The sequence below is a fragment of the Folsomia candida genome, unplaced genomic scaffold (assembly GCF_002217175.1).
Source record: "Folsomia candida strain VU population unplaced genomic scaffold, ASM221717v1 Fcan01_Sc056, whole genome shotgun sequence".
NCBI lineage: Eukaryota > Metazoa > Arthropoda > Collembola > Entomobryomorpha > Isotomidae > Folsomia > Folsomia candida.
The window spans coordinates 8101-27783 of record NW_019091248.1 but is presented as its reverse complement, the minus strand read 5'-3'; the positions used below and the strand labels follow the sequence as shown (position 1 = coordinate 27783).

The 19683-nt window shown below is 36.5% G+C and overlaps 1 protein-coding gene, 1 long non-coding RNA gene and 1 pseudogene across 4 annotated transcripts; 1 reads left to right on the top strand and 2 right to left on the bottom strand.

Annotated features, from left to right (window-relative positions):
• On the top strand, positions 1–1121 carry LOC118433520 (annotated as a pseudogene).
• A 6727-nt stretch (positions 1122–7848) lies between these two features.
• On the bottom strand, positions 7849–10725 carry LOC110862400. Of its 3 annotated transcripts, none has more exons than XM_035845530.1 (6): positions 10498–10725; positions 9848–10316; positions 9592–9748; positions 8273–8635; positions 8121–8207; positions 7849–8048 (listed from the first exon to the last, which is right to left on the bottom strand). In XM_035845530.1, the coding sequence occupies exons 2-5, from the start codon at positions 9992–9994 to the stop codon at positions 8179–8181; spliced, it is 696 nt and encodes a 231-aa protein (XP_035701423.1). In that variant the 5' UTR covers positions 9995–10316; positions 10498–10725; the 3' UTR covers positions 7849–8048; positions 8121–8178. The 3 variants fall into 3 exon arrangements, with proteins under 3 accessions (XP_035701423.1, XP_021967291.1, XP_035701424.1); XM_022111599.2 differs by having other exon boundaries at positions 9848–10015; XM_035845531.1 differs by lacking the exon at positions 10498–10725 and adding an exon at positions 10366–10452 and having other exon boundaries at positions 9848–10015.
• Positions 10726–15871: 5146 nt separating this feature from the next.
• LOC118433533 lies at positions 15872–19035 on the bottom strand. Its single transcript, XR_004833427.1, has 4 exons — positions 18672–19035; positions 16932–17402; positions 16109–16234; positions 15872–16025 (listed from the first exon to the last, which is right to left on the bottom strand). It is a non-coding gene; the product is annotated as an uncharacterized LOC118433533 (long non-coding RNA).
• Between the last annotated feature and the right edge of the window lie 648 nt (positions 19036–19683).

The following is a 19683-nucleotide window of genomic DNA, read 5'->3' as shown; positions in this document are numbered from 1 at the left end:
ACGGGTAACAATGGCAGTATGCCGATTATTTGGTTAGATGGAGGAATTCACGGTGGGTTCGCCTGTACTGTTTTGTGCTACGTGTTTCAATATGAGTTATACGCTAATAACGTAACATTATTTCTAGCTCGCGAATGGATATCGACCGCCACGGTGACTTACATTGCAAACGAAATAATTACTCGCGCCGTTGCAGGGGACAAGAACGACATAGTTAACAAGGTCGACTGGTATGTTGTTCCTAACCTTAATCCTGACGGGTATGAGTATTCCTTCACAAGTGACAGGTTGTGGCGTAAAACAAGGTCCAAAATAGCAAATTCGACCTGTTACGGAGTTGGTAAGCAAATAACGGATTTACAGATATTCCTAGACAATCTGCAGTTTGCTGAAGTAACACTACCAGCAGGCTTGTTGAAGGCCTTGTTGCGAAACTGATCGCGAAACGCAATTGAAAAACACATAATAATTAACATTAAACCCACCAACTTCAAATTAAATTAAGTACTTAAATCTTCTACTGACAGACCCAAACCGGAACTGGGATTTCCAATGGGGCAGTAAAGGAACATCAGATAATCCATGCGAGCTCACATATCGCGGCCCTCGGCCTGCCTCTGAACCGGAAGTGTCATCCTCGCAGAAATACATATTAAGCATTAAGAACAGAATCAGGCTATTAATCTCTTTTCACAGCGACAGTCAGCTGCTTCTTCTTCCATGGTCATATGATGATGTCACCATACCTGATAAGAACGATCTAGAAAAGGTAGCCAGGCAAGGGGCGCAGGCCTTAGAGGCTGTTAACGGAACCAAGTACATCGTCGGAACTCCGCCAAAGATTATATATCCATGTGAGGCATCAAACGATTCTGTAATATAAATAATTCCTCAAATGAAATCCATTTAGGTGCCGGAACATCTACCGATTGGGCCCGGGCTGTTGCCAATGTCAAATTTACCTTTACATATGAGTTGCGTGATACCGGAAAGGACAAATTTCTTCTACCGCCCAATCAAATCATACCATCTGGCAAAGAAACGTGGGCCGGTGTGGTTGCCATGGTACAAGGTGTAATGGACTTTTACAAAAACAACTGACAATCTAATAACGTAAACCTAATTGCTGAAATTATATAAAACCTGTAACAAGATTAATCAATTAATAAAGCAGTACATATTTAAACCACTATAAACTTATACGCGTATTTTTGGGGTAGCAGCAATTCGTCTATCTACTTACCTGGAGAGATGAGACGTCACTTAAAAGAGTTACTCGAACTAATGACTCATCCCTACTCGGTCCAAAGTGATTTTAGAAATGTTTAGTGATAGAAGTGACTTTATACTGAAAATAATGAAGTGTTATATTATATATGAATGTCACGTGAATAAACACATTCAATCAATCCATCAATGTTGGAAGGGCCGTAGGTAAAAATGGTGTGGTTGTGAACCTCGAATTACAGACGGACAAAAAATAAAAATTATCTTGATACAACGTCATAATAACACAAATTAAGTACAATAGGAAAACATATAAAATAAAATCATATCCATGAACATTATTATGTCCAGTTTTAGCTGAGGAGGAGTGCTTCCCATTGAGGGGTCAGCCGATTTCGATCCCCTTTGGATATGTTTTAGTACTCGGTGAATGTAGGAAAAGTGAAGCAGGATTTTATTCCATGGCCCCATTTGAGCCCGCCACACCCCCTTAAAGGGGAACCCAATGCTAAAACAGCCGACTTCAAACCTTCACCAAAAATCCAATTTTGATCGGATTTGGATAATTTTTGCATTTTCGTGATCCCAGATAGTTGCTTTATGATATTCGATACCAAACTCAAAATTTTTATATTTTTGAAAATTTCCTGACGAGGGGTATGTCTTCGAAAAAATGAAAATTTCAAAAAAGTTGAGTTTGGTATCGAATATCATAAAGCAACTATCTGGGATCACGAAAATGCAAAAATTATCCAAATCCGATGAAAATTGGATTTTTGGTGAAGGTTTGAAACAACAAAAACAGGCGTTTTGGTTCACTTCAAGGGGGTGTGGCGGGCTCAAATGGGGCTATGGAATCAAATCCTGCTTCACTTTTCCTGCATTCACCGGGTACTAAAACATATCCAAAGGGCATCGAAATCGGCTGACCCCTCAATGGGAAGCACTCCTCCTGAGTTGGGTCTTATGGAATCACTTTGTCCGTCTGTAGTTCGAGGTTCACAAGAACACCATTTTTACCTACGGCCCTTCCAACATTGATTGATTGATTGAATGTGTTTATTCACGTGACATCCATATATAATCTAACACTTCATTATTTTCAATATAGTCACTTCTATCACTTTCAATAAATCATAAAACCATACGGAAATAAACAAAGTATAAAAACATATGAAAACAAGTTCTTCATGAATAATTAAATTTGAAAAATCCATTTTTTTTACACTCAACTGTTATAAATTACATACTGATTGTCCATAGCGCCCGGTCTGGCCACGATTTAATCGAAGAACGGAACATTACAATTCCTCGTCCGAACTTCCAGGTCAAAAACCATAAACGCTGATACTTTTCATGTCTCATCGTGTTTGATATCAAGGAAGGGTCACAGACCCAAAGGGTTATATATTATCTTGAAGCCCATGTCAAGAGCTTTCCAACGATACATCGCATGATAGGGGCCATGGGGGAACCATATTTTCTACCTTTGCATGACCCTGGCTCAGATCAGAAGCGTCACAGCTAAAAATTTTTTGCTGCATCATTATGAACAAATACCAAATTTAATTTCAAAAAATAAAAAACAATTTGTAACGTGACAGAATTTTTGTACCTGGCTCGGTAAAAGTCTAGGACGGGTTTATAGCCTCAACAACAGTATTTATTCAAGTTGCATTGCGTACAGTATAGATTTGTAAATTAGTTATGTATAATTTTGGTCACGAACATACATGTATAAGGAATCCATACATATGTATTTATGTAAGGTCTATTTTGTTAGCGATATTCGACAAATGTAAGAAAAATGGATTAACATAATGGGCAAGCCAGTTTTTAAATCAGGTTTAAGAGGTTCAAGTCACGACCAGTCGTATCGATTGTTTTTGCTTTAGCAGACTTATGAGAATGTCGTTTCTGTCTGTCTCAAAACATTACAAAGCTAATGTAATCGATTGGATTTAAATTTTACAAACGGAAAATGGTTTAACTCTGTTCAGTACTATGGTCGATTCATTAAAATTAGACTCTTTTGAAAGAAATATTTGTTCTGAATTCATTTAAAATTTCCAGGGGGTGTGGTCGTAGTTTAAAAATTTAAAAATTTAAAAATTTTCTCCATTGCTCAAGATTTTCAGAAGCTTTTAAATTTCTCAAGTTCAGCTCTAGTTGTTACATAACCGGTATAATAATAATGTTAATAATAATAAGTATTAATGATGTTAAATGATTATACATTGTTGCTGTGTATGTAGGTGAAGGTGTGGGTAAGTCAGAATGGTCTAATTGTCCCAGAATAAAAGGTATGGACTATGTGTAAGTGAAAAGAAGTAAGGAAAATTTGATACTAATTAACCTTAGAAATACAAGTAGTACGTTTACACATAAAACGATTACACGGACTTTTTCTTAACTCCTGACTTACTCATCATTTTCAACACCCATTCGCCATTAAACATAAATTAGTTAGAAAGATGCGCCCAAGAGACTATTAAATGCTGTCAGGGTAAATTTTAATTTGACGCAATTTTATAAAAATATCCCACACGGTAAAAGTGCGATAGCAGATATAAAATTCTTGTAAAATCCTAAATTCACTTTAACCATGCTCGGGCCATATAAAGTCTGCGATACAACTTACATTTGGGTCGATATATTTATAATTCAGTTTGCCTGTTTGTTCGGCCATATCCCGTATCGCAAACGTTGCATACATAACTCTGTATTCATCTATGTGCCCTAAAATAAAAACACAAGTCGAAATGTATATCTCCAATTTGGCCAAATATATAAACATTTTCAATTCTTGCACCATAAATGTGTTTAACTACCAAAATATAGATATTCCCCAAACAGCCGTGCCAATCTGGACGACTAGATTCACAACAGTTGATTTTTGTCCAGACGTGGGTTACCTTAGTGGCTGGACGCTGTTCTACACGATATTTTTACTTGATCCAGTTCCAGGGGAACAAAATACAACTATTCCTAACTGTACTGATAACGAAGGTAAGGACCCAGATCCACCCCCTTTCCGTAAAAACTCGGGTCAACAAAAAGCTTGGACATGTTTGACTCGGTTTTACATCTTTCCACCTCAAAAAAACCTCGGGATCTTGCACCCATCTAACTACGAGGAAGAGTTTGCAAATAGACCTTGGTACTCGCTATTCGGCACATTTGAACTCCAAGAGTCACGCGTAGGATATCACATGTTTGTTCAGAACAAAGGCACCAAAATTTCTTTTTCGGGCATCGCCACTTTCTACAATGGGGTTGGATTGACCCATTTTCCTCCTTCTGGTTAACGATAACCATAAAGTATTCCAAACTATGATTTGCTGCCGATACTGCTACCTGTATTATAAAACATGCTATCCATTTGGAGATTTCACACATATACGACAAGTTCAAGAAGGAGTTACTTTCTTTAATAAAATCAACAACGGGGTTAACCACTGCATTAGAGGAGTGGACAATAAACTACCGATATTGCGAAATCCAAAATTCCATGAGGTTGGCAGAACTATATCTAACGTGGATGACATCTTGCTGCGGATTGTAACACAAAATACCACCTTTGTCTGCCATACAGACAATCGCCCAACAATACAAGTTTGCGAAAACTTTAGAAAGTTAGTAGTCAATACGTCTGCCTTCGTACTACACGATATGTGTGAATATCCTCAAGATTTTCCCCTCATTCATGTCAACTCTGACCGAGACATTATACTAACAAGGAGGGTAGAACAGTTTGGATTTCTCGCATGTTCCCCCCTCCGCCAACCAAAAACCAGCTTAGCCGCGTTATTCGGCGTGTATAAGGTTGAGGTGTGGATTTCCGTCCTGGTTACCATGACCTTGGCCAGCCTCTTCATTTTACTTACGGCTAATCAAAAAAAATATATGTCTAACTTGTTCACCACCCTATCCATCGGATTTGCCATGCTCCTCGAACAGGGGGCCGGTATAGACAAAAACCTCAAGAAGCAGCGCTCCCTCTACTTTATCTTTGGTCCTTGGATAATGATGTCGCTCATAATCACAAACTCGATCCGGGGTGACAACGTGACAAAAATTTTAGCACCGTTGAGAATTATCCCGTATGAAAAGTTTTCCCAACTTTTTGACGCCCAATTCAAATTTATGGATCGTTATGAATTCTTTCATATCGCCTCGAATGACGTAGTTATGATGCCAGGGTATAGATTTGCTATGGAAAAATCGACCTGGACGGCAGAAACGTCCGGACGCGTGATAAGCAATAAGGTATTGGACAGGATACGTAAGGGAGGGGTATTCTCACTGATTGCTGATTACCAACCAAACTACAAGAATTTGTGGAGGCATCATGAAGTGTTTTTAGGAAACGGGACACTCACAGATTTCCGATGTGCTGCAGACTTTCTGGCATATGTTGGATGGATGAGGTATCTTCGAGTTGCGAAACTATTTTTGGAAGAAAATCATCCCGGGCCGGAGTATAGTTTGGGGAATGAATTCATTGAGGAGCAGATATTCGGATGGAAAATGGAGAAAGTGGTAGATCCCAGAGTTATCATGAGGGTGAAAGGATTGGTTACGTCAGGGATTTCTGGTCGGTGGTTATTTTACGAGGAAATGGGGAAAAAGAGTGGAAATTTGTCAACAAAATTAATTGATCGTGGCCCAGTCGGTATTAATTTGAAGGGAAATATGGGCGAGTTATTTACAACGTTTGTAATTTTTTCAGCCGCGACGGCGATTTGGTTCCTGTTTGAAATAATGTATAATGGGGCTAGGAGCTTGAAGCAATACGGAATTAGGAAGGCATTTTTGGATTTAATTTTAGCGCTTAGTAAGCTAATTTGGTGTGCATTTAAAACTTTTAAACATGTCAAAGCTAAGAAACGTTCTTATAAAAATAAGCCCAAAATTCAAGCTGTAAAGTAGTATTGTACAGGAATGATTGTCACAAATTGTCGAAATAAAAATATGATGCAACTGTAAACTAATTAAAAATTAAAATATCCGGTGCTTATCAAAGTATGGTGCGCCCGGAAAGTTAATCAAGTGCGGTGTCGTTTGAATTACCGCGCAAATAATTTGGCCATGTAATTAATTAAATTTTTTGCTGAAAGCCTATTTCACTAGCAAACAGAAACCATCCAAGAAACTGGTTTTAGAACAACCTGGAAGCATAGTAATAGGGCAGAAGGTAAACTACTCGCAAATTGAGTTTTGCAAAACAATTAAAACGTCGCCAGATTCTACTCAAAGCAGACGTTGTAGAACTTCCCACAGGGCGGGAGGTCCAAAACGACAATCCAACGAAATATTTCGAAGTGCAGGGATACCGTAATCACCGCACAATAAACTAAGCCTTTAAAGAGGATTTCTTAGGAGTATTAGCTAGTTCAATGTTAAATTTGCATTAAAATTTTGTCACAAAGCTGAAGCTATTTCAAATTAAATTACAACTTATATTACATGTTATATTTGTCAAGAAAATATTAACAGGGCCGTGATGCTGATGATATTGTAATTTAATTGGGTACGTGGGATTTTATTTAATCCTTTTAATCGCATATCCAAGACTCACCTAAGACATCCTTTTTTAAGGCTTAGTTTATTTTAAACTTTTGTTTGATAATAAGTATTAATTATTATGAATGTTTTTTTCATGTTTTAACTTTCTCCACTTTCACTTCCGTTGCGGAAAATTTCCTTTCACTTCCGTTTCGGAAAATTTGCTTTCACTTCCGTTACAGAGTGAAACGCTGAATTATAATATAGATGTAAAAGAGTATTTTCTAATGATGACATTTTTCTTGCTACATAGTTCACATCGCAATTTTTTTATTCCACCGACAACATTTGTTATACCACAAAATGTCTCAAGATTGTTGCTATGCGGCCTTTACCAAAAACTCTTTAAGAATTCTCAAACTAACCATTATTACCACCAAGAAAACTTTTTCATTTCTTATCCGACTTTGATCATCTCAAGATTATTCAATAGCCAAAAATATTTGCCTCAATTTTTTGCCAAACAGAATTTTTAATTAGCCTCCTAATCAATCGATTTCAGAGGGGGTGTTTAGTAAATATCTCAGGAACGGACAGCACTTCCTGTCTGCGAGTACCGATTCAGAGTCTACTCTATCATAAATGACTCTGGGTTTTTGTTTCATTAAAATCGGTTGAGAAATGGCAAAGTTATGGCCTCATGTCACTTTTTAAAACCCTACTTAATGTTTACTTAGGTGTTTTTTCCGTAAGTATGGTCTTAGAAAACCTCAGCTTAGAAAAATTATAGCTCATAAAAAATTATTTTTCTTCAACTTTTCCGATCTCATACGTGCTGCACCCTCGTACAAAATATTGCAATTTACCTGCCTCGACTCGCAGGTAAATGTATAAAAAACATTCAATTGGACGATTTCTAATATGTAATGCTGATGATACAGACACGCTCATGAATGCGGCTAATGAAGTGATTGGAGTTATTGACACAAGGGCCTGAAATAATCCATTCAAAGTTACACATTTTAAAGACCTACATACGTTAATTTCATAATTACTTATTATGAGTAGTTGCAATAGTTATGGTTTCAATAAAAAAATCGGTTAACTTGCACGGACGTTTAGTGAAAAAAGCGTAGAAATTTTATTTCCTTAATATTTTCAATCCTATCTATAATTCATCGTCAAAGCACGTAAAATATATAATGGGGGTATAATGGCGTAACTTTCGTAAACTAATGTTAATTTAAGTTACTTACGAAACTTACGCCATTTACGACAGCTACGACGGTGACGTGAAAACTCCCAAAGAGAAACTGATTAAAAAAAAAATAAATGTTACAAATATAACTCAATGTCATTCGAAATCTAAATAAGTACTTATTTACATATTTATATCGTCCAAGACGTCACTTTAACAATTCATTTTATGAATCGTTTTCAACTCTATTGACCAAATTCTACTTGCATTAGTCCTGAAACAAATTGATATAATAATTGACAATAATAATAAAATAATTAAATTAAACTAAATGCACACCTTTGATCATTCTGAGTTTACATTTCTCCAAGCTTTCGCACAATGAGGTTAACGTCGGAAAAGAGTTTTGAGTTATCCATTGCTCAATTAGAGTTCTAAAGAGTGCTTTGTATTTCATTTCACCAACACGGAAAAGTCGTCGCAGTCTAATTATCTCATCCCTGTCTATCCCCAACGATATGAATAATTCTTCCCAACTTTCAATTAATATCGGATCTTGGAGGAGGATATCTACAATTCTGTTTGTTTGTGTCAAATCGAATCTAATTTCGGCGTGTCCTACAATTTCTGCCATTCCGGATAAAAAACCCGTGCGCAAATTTCGTTCGAAAACGAAATCGAAGAAATTGGTTCCTTGGCAACCTGGATTAGGAATAAATTTGGTATAAATTTACATTTTCCAACATCCAATCTTCTTACCACAAATTCACCTAATCGGCAAAGCAGTAAATTAAATATTGGCTGAGGTTTTGATTATGTAAATGTTTGCAGTCACTTATCTAATCGTCACAAATAAATAGTAGGAAGTAGATAAATGAATTATGAATCTCCTAACTTTGAAAAGGGATCAATTTGAATTCCAAAAAACTGAAGAATGCTCAATTTCATGAAATATCAACAAAGATGACGGGGTTGGAAATTTCACCATGCTTTTTAGATGGACTGGAGAAAGTCAGCTCGGAGGGGCTCACGTGATACAATCGAACCTTAAGGGATAGGGAATTTTAATGTGGGAAAAATAGGAAGAAATAAAACACCCTCCCACTAAAATTACAACGTCATACAAGGTCGTTCCCTGATCGCATTACGATGTGATTTTGAACACAATCTGGTTAACCCAAATAGAAATTGGGAAAATTCACGTAAACTATGTGTGACTTGGCCGCATTTGTCTCATGGAATTCACGTGAATTTCAGGTAAATTTGAAATTTGCATGAATTTCACGTGAAGTTCACACTTATCGTCTATGTCACGTTAATTCCATGTGACAATTGCGGCCAAGTGACAGATATTTCACGTGAATTTTACGTGAATTTTCCCAATTTCTACTTGGGAAACTATTGAAGGTCCGTAAATTCACAAGCCAATTTTCAAACAATTTTTTCTGCTAATGTCGCTAAAGATTCGACCTCGTAATTAATATCCTCAATGTAACTCAATGCGCGGCAAAATTTCCTGCGGGAACTTAGAAATTATAACGTTTAACTGTTTATCAGACAAGATGCTGCTCCTTGTTCATAATTAGAGTCACAATTTACAAATTGATCAATGTCCTGCTCATAAATTATCTAAACATATTTAAACCTCTTTTTGATACCTGCCATGGACTGCTCAAATATTTTAAGAACTTTGCTATTGCTGCTAATGTCGTCACTGAGAGCTTTCATAATCACGGGTATGTCAGAATCGGTTCTTGAATCACGAAGGATTTTAAGCAATGCCTCCGCCTTATTTCCATTTCCGTCAATCTTTCCCTTAAATAGAAAGACTTTAATTAACCAGAAATGTTTACATTGCGATTAGTAAATTTAAGATTGTGAATAATACGTAATAAATTATTACTAATAAATTACCAAAGATGCCACTTTCTCATCCGTGATAATTTTATTCTGTTCGAGACAGCTTAGCAAATTCCCACTCACAGCCAACGCATTTCTGAGCTCGGTGAAGTTTTCCTTAATAGTTTTTTCAAGTATTCCTTCCGACTGTGAAGATGCCATTGTTCACTCGGAATTTTTAAACTGAAATTTTAATTGAAAGACTATTGTAATTTAAAGGTTGATTTAATTTAAATATTGTTAGAATTAAGATGTTATTTTAATTTAAATGTCATTTTAATGTATGTAAACGTTATTTTAATTTAAATGCTACTTTAATTTAATTTTAAAATAATGTTAATATTTTTATTAAATTTGAGTAATTAGGTATCTCTGAGGGGCATAACGAAACAATACTTTTGCCATTTTAACATTTTACAATTATTTTATTTTTTTTAACTTTTTCTGTTTTACACGAATTAAGTAAATTTAGGTTGTTAAGGATCTGCAAATTAAATAAAACTGATCAGATATTTTCATAAAAAAACGTGTACCAAAAAATATTTTGTCTTGTGTTTATCTTGAATTTATGTTTTCTAAATTAAGTAATATGACAGGAATATATAGCTTGCAAACCTTCAGCTCAATATTAAATGATAATAAAAACTTGTGTGACGAGAACTTACGCTGGCTCCGGTAACAAGATTTATAACCGTCTCGAAGTTACGATATGTACACTAAATTCATATAAGAACAGCTCTTGATGAATAAGTTTTAGTCGTCACTGCACCTCTTGTGGAAATGTCGCAAATAAAAATCTACGCAAAAATTAGCGAAAAAAAACGAATGCTACATATTTTAACACTCAACATATTGTAAAGAAGTATTCCACAAAATGGCTACTCAGGATGGAGTTTTTTGTCGACGTGGCAGTTCTTGTCGATAAGCAGGGTTATCTTGCATACTCTCACCACCAAAATTATATTCATCACCACACATACATTCATTGATTTATACATGGGTGTGTCTAAAGATACGGAATCCATTTATGCACGTGTGATCCATTTATGTGATTTGGTATTCTATCCAATCCACATTTTATTTTGTGTACGTATACTTTACCAACAAAAGCCTATCTTCCCATGGATAAAACCTGCATTGTTTTGCAAATCATAATTTTCTCCTCTCATCATTACAAATTTATAGTGCATCCAAGTCGATGCATATTAAATAAATTGCGGCAAAGCACGATACATAAGTAGCGCAATAATGCTGAGAATGCTGAGAATGCTGAGAATTAATTTGCGCTATAAAGCTCAAATTAATTCTCAATTAATTACTTTAATTAATTAATTAATTAACTGATTGACTGATTGATTAATTAATTGATTAATGATTGATTAATTAATTAATTGACCACATGCTCTATACTGTGACATGTCGACAACACAGAAAAACATGTTTTGCCTAAATTTCATGCATATCGACCGCAGAATGCCGAAATTAGGGCATGGCGATAAAATTTGTCGTCGAAACCTTAGTCGCCATATTGCGACATGTCGACAACACTAAAAAACATGTTTTGTCCAAATTTCATGCAAATCGCCCAAAAAATCCAGAAATTAGGCCATGGCGACGTTTTTCGACATGATGTCGACACAGTGGCCACACCCTCTTAATAGGGTGTCACCCCACCCCCGTGATGAACATGTGTTAAAGATTTCAGGTCGCTGCGACAAACCGTTCTCGAGTTTTAGTGCTCACGGACAGACAGACAGACAGACAGTAAGACAGACAGACAGACGGACGGACAGACTAACTAACCGATCGCATAAAGTAGCTTGCGCTACTTAATAAATAAAGAGGCACACATGGTACGCAAGTTTATCGTTGGATATGGATTTGGTACACACAAAAATACGCATTGTGATGAAATATGAAATACATATCTAACAAAACGAATTGAATGATCTATTTATAGGTTGGAGACCAATGTTTCTAACTTAACAAGAACGAGGGAAAAGACGCCATAATTTTGACATGAAATCTTGATAAATTGGAAGTAAAAATTATAGTTATTAGCTCACCCTGCGCAGCAGAGGAGCTATTGAATTCCTCTTGTCCGTCCGTCCGTCCGTCCGTCCGTCTGTCTGTTAACGACTCTTTTGCATCAATTCGTGCTAATTAGAGCCAGTTATTGGCATTCCTGACCGACTTATTAGCACCACTGATATCGAATAATCGGAGACTCAAAATGGTGCGAAACAATTGAGAACATAGATGCTTCTTGTTTATTTTTTTGATTATCTTAAATATTTTGCAGGGAGGGGATTCCATGCCTTATTCTGATGATGAGGAGGATCCAGAGCTTATCCCTGATGTAAAAAACCTGGTTTTACATCCTAACTTCGAAAAATTATTTATTAACTTATCTTCATTATTGCATAGAGTTGTCAAAAAACATGGGAAATTATTTTCCCCAAAATGCATGAGAATTACATGCAATAAGTTTCAATTTTCCGTTAAATAACAAGCTTATGACTAGCTTCGGAAGTAAAATTGTCAATTCTCAAAAATTTAACACTGCAGCAGATTGGGACCTCATATGACAATCAATGCACATAAACTCAAAAGTATTCTCCTGTCTCTGGAACATCAGAGAGTGGTCCAAGACCCCACAGCGTATACATATTATGAATCCCCTCACCGAGACCTTTCGAACGATACCGCATATGTGAGACTTGTCGGCAATTAGCCTTTAATGTGCTACCGCCGCTGGCCTGGCTATCTCTTTTATGTGAGTAGACTGGTCACCCCACATAGGACATATGTGAGACTTTATCTTCTGATTTGTCCCGCTGACCTCTAAAACAAGGTCACTCAGGTCGATTTCGACTTTGGGGTAATTTAACTATGTTCGCCTCCTAAGGGTCAATAACATACCAAAATTTGAAGCAAATAAAACAAGCGGTCATTAGGAAAGTTAGCATTAAGGGCACTTTGTAGCAATTTCGACCGTCGTCGATGTTCCTACAAAGTACCTTTAATACTTGAGCTAGAGGCTTCACTCCAACGGCGTTCAAACCAGAATATAGGGTTTCTGTAGAGATATGCAGCTGGAACAATACCATTTCATAAATTTTGGAAATATTTCTAAAAAACGAAAAACATTGCCAAAAATTTCAGGTAGTTGGCATTATCAATTTCAGCCTAAACGGTCAATTCTCTGGAACGCTCTGACCGACCCTAAATTAGGATTACATGCCATGTGTGGAGAAAATCGGCAGGATAATAGCGTCACAATCAGCGTTCCGTGCGTTTGGGGCAAAACGAAAAATTTGGGGCACTTTGAGAAAAAACGCGCGTACACGTGTAAGAGCGTTTTTGGTTTTGTGACAACACCGTTAGGACCATGTACCTCTTTCTCCGAAGCTAGTCTTATACAATTTTGGAAAAACGTCTTGTTAATGAAAAATTATACATTTTTGCCTCGAACATATTTTTTATGAATTTTTAAGAAAAAAATTAGTTCCCATGTTTTTTGACAATTCCGTATATCCTTGGGTGAGTAATACAGTCAAGTCCAAAACACGTCAAAAAGAAATCAGACCTAGTCCCGTACAAAATAGGTGACTTACTACTGGTAAGTTGCTATTGGCTTGATTTCGGCGTTTTGGACTTGGCTGCATTACTCACTAAGCCGACGATACATATCATCAACACTTTCGATTTTTTGGCTTTTTCACCAGTAATTTACATATCGTCCTACTAATTCTAAAATGATCTATATGCACTGGTTTCTTAATTCTAAAATCAGCTATGTGCAGTCGTTCGTTAATTCTGAAATCAGCTAAGTGTACTGTTCACACCATTGGTTCTTCCCTTGCACTTATGTAGCACCTTTTAGAATTAAGCACTGACTGCACATAGCTGGCTTTAGAATTAAGAAACCCGTGCACATAGATAATTTTAGAATTAGTGCGATTATGATACACTTATATTTTGCTTTGCCAGGTGATTCCACTAGTTTGCAAATTCCTATCAATTCCTGACATCAAAAAGTGTCGTTTCGTGTCCAAATCGTGGCACGTAGGTGCCACACACGCCCTCAAGCTCAGGACGCAGATAGGGATTGAATTCCATCCAGAAAACTCGACCGATCATGACGTTGTCGCAGAAAAACTAAAATTTTGCCCGGTCAACATTGACATAAAATTTTCCTACAAATACAGCCAACGTGAATACGTTGAGCCGTCCTTTGACCCCAAAACGTTTGATCCTGTTCGCAAGATGAAATCAATTTCGATCCAATTCCTCACCCCACATCACGTTCAGTGGCAGAAGGACTCGGTTCTCAGACTCATTCGCATGTCGCCCACGAGTCTGCAAAGGTTACAGTTTAAATGGGAAAATTACCATGTTTTTCCATCCCTTTGCGGGAAGAGCTTCTCGAAATTGAAAAGACTGGAAATCAGTTATCCAGCCCAACTTAGAAATGAATCGCTCGAGAGGATTGGCCACGCAGTGACGGAAGCGTTCACAGCGATAGAACAGATACAAATTGAGACTCGTCACCTACTTGAACTGGGAAAGGCTGGTTTCCTGAAAAACTTTCCGGGGTAAGTGTCAATTTTGGAAGGGAATATTGACAAAAATTCAGGATTGGAGAGGGATTCATTAAACATGCACAATTTTACAAGCTCGTAAATGTCGTTGGGTGTTATATGTATTGGGGGTATTCATTATATGAGTAGCGTATCGCAAAATAATAAATTTCACAACATTTGCAACAAGTTTTCTGTGCGGAAAATTAGTTGCGAACTTTTGGCTCTGCCCACATGCCCACACTGCATGAATACCCTCATCGATGTTTGCCTTGAATTATCTCGTTTTTTTGGTAACTCATAAGAAAAAAGTGGGCTTAATAATGGAATTAACATATCTTTTACTTTTCGTCGATGCCAGACCCAATTGATTTTTTTAAATAGACTTAGAGGAGACTAAATATTTTTTATTAATTTTCAGATCACTGAACACCTTGGAATTGTTTGGAGGCTTAGACAACAACAATATGGAATGCTTACTGGAAATTCCCGGTCCTTTGAAGAAACTTGCGTTTTATGCGATTAAACTCGACCATAATGATGATCTTATTTCCGAAATTCCTACAATTATGTACACCTTGTTAAAAAAACATTCTCTCAGTCTGGAAAACCTTTGTATCGATATATTACCTCACACCCAGTTGGGCTAGATTTTCCCGGCATTTCCTGCTTTGAAAATTTTAAGGATTTGTAACAGTGAATTCTATCGCAGTCTAAAATTTGAGAGTAGTTTCGAGTCAGGAAATTTTGGACGGATTGATTACTCAAATTGTTTCCCGGTCCTGGAAACTTTACATGTTTCTTCGAGATGTAGGGCCGTTCCTTGTTTTCATCTTTTTCTTCCATCCCAACTTACAATTAATCCGGGTCGAGTTGTTGAGTCTGTGAAATGGGTTGGTTTCAAACGTCCAGGAAATTCACGACAGAACGAGGGAAGTCCGTTTTACAATGGATTATTGGATATTTTTCCCAATGCGAGGGATTCAATTCTCGACCACTTTAGGGATCCCGATTTGCCTTAAAGTTTCAAATATTACAAATGTTTACAATTGTTGTTAATATTTGCTAATGAACCGTTGTAACGTTAGAAGTAGGTCACCCTGTAATAATTATTTTTACATAATTTTGCACCCCTTGTACACGGTTAAAATAGACGGTTAAAATAGATACACAATTTTGACATTATTTAGTTTTAATGGCGCAAAATAACCGATTAAAATATTTATATAATTATGATCTAATCTTCATCAATGGTGGAAACTAAATGAGTAAAATGAATCCATATTTTACTTACTATGCATGAAATACATATGTAATATCCATGTTTTACATGAGCATGTGCATATGCATGAAAGTAACTTTGTTCACGCAACAAGAAACACTTTTAATCTGTAAACAGTGCAAACCTTAAGTACTTAAACGAATTTTCAAGACTTTATTTTCAGTGTAGGCTGCATATTTTAATATCGTCATTGCTTCCTGACGAGCAGTTTCACAAGCCAATATCTACGGTAGAACTTGTATCAGTGATCAATTTTGTCTACAAAACTAACGCCCAAATTATTTTCCTTGATGAATTTCTTCATTCGAGTAGCCGCGGGAAGTTTGAACTTTAATAATAAACAAGTAGTAAATACGTTAGATTATAATATCATCAAAACACTTTAATTCCTAAAAATATGAAATTCCATACCTCGTATCCCACAAAGGATAAATTTGGCTGCCAAGTTCGAAACACATTTTCGAACTTGGTGCGTTGTGAGTCATATTGGTAATTGTGAGTTTGGGGGGCTCCATTAATGATGCTGACACTTGAGATCTAAATACAAATAAGGAAACACAATGAAATTCAGAATAAGTACTAAATAAACCGTTGCAAACGAAATGTAGCAGGGGAGTGAAAACACACGGTCATACATACACACGCTGCGTTCGGAAAATTTCTTTCCGTCACTCTCCCTTCGGTAACAATTCGGCTAAAACTTTTGCACCTGTTATATTTTTGAACTATTTTTTTTTGTCAAAATGAAGTCAAATGTCAAGCCTTCTCGTGAACGAAAAAGAACCCGAATGCAACAGTTATCCAGTGAAAGATATGTATGCTGTAATAGAAATCTGCGTCAAAATGATGCCAATTTTTGAAATCCCCGCCCAAAACTACGTCTAAAACTGTCAAAATAAAAAATTTCGACATCTTCGAACATTGGAGTCATCACCATGGCGCCGTGACCTTATGACCTACAAAGCCCATCTTTGAACTCATCCGTACATCAAAAATTCGAAACACATTAGCGAAAACCGCATCGGTTCTAAAGTTATCCTGGACACGGACAGACAAGACATTCCCATAAAGGGATTTCGCCTCGTTTCACCCTTTAGTAAAGGAAAGGGTTATTCATAAAATAAGTAGCACTAATTTTAATTTTTGAAACCTGCACCTTCACAATTTGTTTATGAGATAAGGATTTTAACATGGTGGATAAAAATACAAAATTTAAAAGTTCCACCATTCTTACCCTCCACTGGATTTAGGTCATCCATAACATCCATCGCCCCCATTAAATTAGAAAATGATGACCAGATTCCCATATAAATTGTCAATCGCGATATGTTTATCGGGGATTGGTACAAATTTCTGAAAAATCCTTTCCAGCCATCAAGATCTGTGGATTCATCCAATACTCCAGAAACTTGAATGGTCAAGTGTTTCAAGGCAAATTTGGAAAAACCGATCTTGCGAGATATCCGACGAGTTGTCCGATCTCTAAATCTTCTATTACCATAGTCCTTGACGGCATAACCATAAAGAGATAGTTTGGGAGGGATCTCTCTACAAATGGGGTACGAATGGTGGTGGTCAGTTTGACACGTTTTAAATTGGGTAGTTCTTCCGAGGTCAGGTTTGCGAAATCCAGGTCAAGAACATTAACAGCTGGCAAGGATAAGGCTTCCAGTTTTTTAAGAGTTGGTATGGTGTGAGGATCAATCTGTAAAAAGAGATGTATAATTAAGCTAGATTTAAGTTTCCTAAAGAAATGACCAAATAATAGGAACAAGCTGGTTATCGATTGCTTTACCTACTACTGAAAAGCTTTATTTTTTTATAAAAAATAAGTACTTTTCTGCATTGAATTGTTTTTTTTCGCCCATTTTTCTAAAAAGGTGGGTATGTATGTACAACGAAAAAACAGGTCCAATAGTGAATTTTTAGGAAATATTAGCCTCTAACGATCAAACCACCCCATGCACTTTGAAGAATCGAGAGAGAGAGAGATATGCAATCATAAGGATTATGCCTTGTACACTACACTCTAAACAAAAATTCAATGAATCATTACTGCGCGGGGTGCATATATGACTCTACCGCGATAGTAATGCTTTGGTATTAAAACAATACTATATGGTAAAAAAAATAACACAAATTAGTGTCAAAATTATTACCAAAAAGTGTTATTTTATTACTAAATCTATACCAACCTGGTGTAAATTTTTAATTCCGTCGCGGTAGAGTCATATATCTACTCCGCTTGTTTTTATTTATTAACATTGGTAATTTACCAAGTTGCTAAGAGTGTACATATCGTCGGCTTAGTGAGTAATACTGCTAACAATTAGGTATCCGGTCAGTTTGGCGAAAAACATTTTGGCGAAAAAAATGACACGATTTGGACTTGGCTGAATTACTCACTAAGCCAGCGATATTCTACTTTACTCGAACAATAAATTTATGCAACATTTCAGAAAAGTCGGTGCAAAATTATAAAACGACTAACCACCACACTCTAAACAAAATTGAGTAAAAAAGAGGATGACACAACAGTCGAGGTAAAATTTGTCCAAAATTGAGTAAAATTTGCCCAACGTTGTGCGAACAAGGTGCATCATCATCATAATTTTACTCAATGTTGGACAAATTTTACCTCGACTGTTGTGTCATCCTCTTTTTTACTCAAGGTTGGGCAAATTTAGTACAACTTTTTTTAGAGTGCACTCTTGGCAGGGGAGTCGAATAGTACGAATCTCTCAAACCGAAGGTTAAACGTTCCAAAGTGTTTGAAATCATGGCCAGCATGCCGACAAATTTTGTTATATCAAACTCTCTGCAAAGGATCCTGAAAATTAAGTAAATATTTAAAATACACGCCATTAGTTAATTGGAATTTACGCTTTTGAAAGTTCGACATTTTAAATAAAACTGTGAAAAATCAATCCGCCTTTGCTCAAATGAAATAACTTGTATCATTTATTCAACTTACATTTCAGAAAGATACGAGTCCGTCCATTTGTACGGGTTGCACAGCCACTCCAAATATTTCAATTTCTTACAGTTCGACAAATCTGGGCAGAAATTATCCAAAATTATTAATCGTTCCAAGTTGCGCGCCATTTTCAACATTAGTGTCGTCATTTCTCGATAAAATGGTCCAATCCCGTCCTGTCCTTTAATACGGTAACTAACAATCTTGAATTCCTTCAGATTAGGCAAGTCATGGGAAATTTGGACTGGGCTAAGTTCACACGTGTCATAATCATATCCCAAATCGTGAACTTCAACTTGAAATTTGACAAGATTTGTGAAACTTCCCATCCCCTGTAATCCTTCCATCACAGGCTGAAACTTGCACTCTAAAAAAAAGTTGTACTAAATTTGCCCAACCTTGAGTAAAAAAGAGGATGACACAACAGTCGAGGTAAAATTTGTCCAACATTGAGTAAAATTATGATGATGATGCACCTTGTTCGCACAACGTTGGGCAAATTTTACTCAATTTTGGACAAATTTTACCTCGACTGTTGTGTCATCCTCTTTTTTACTCAATTTTGTTTAGAGTGTGTGATTGATGTGTAAAGTTAACTCTTCAATGTAAATTTTATATTTTGCCAAAAAATCGGAGAAATGTAGCGGATTTGTTATCCCCAGAATATCATTGGCACGTTGAGCCAGAGTAAGGCTGACATAGTTGAAATAAATGCGTCGTAAAAGCTGAACTTTTACGGAAGGATTTGAGTCCCTCGGGCCATACTGGTTGATAAATGAGAAGACCGTCCGTCTCCCTAGAATCGGATTGGCGACCGATTCCCACAGGGAAGACACCTTTCTCACCTCCTTCACCCCACTGGTTGCGAGGATGGTGATAATTTTTCCAAGTATCTGGAAATGATTAAAGAACATGTATGGCGGAATATTCAAATTGTTGCTAAATAAGGTTAACGAACCAATGTATTTTGTAAAGCTTTTGAGGTAGAGGTTGTTCTCGTTTCTGACAT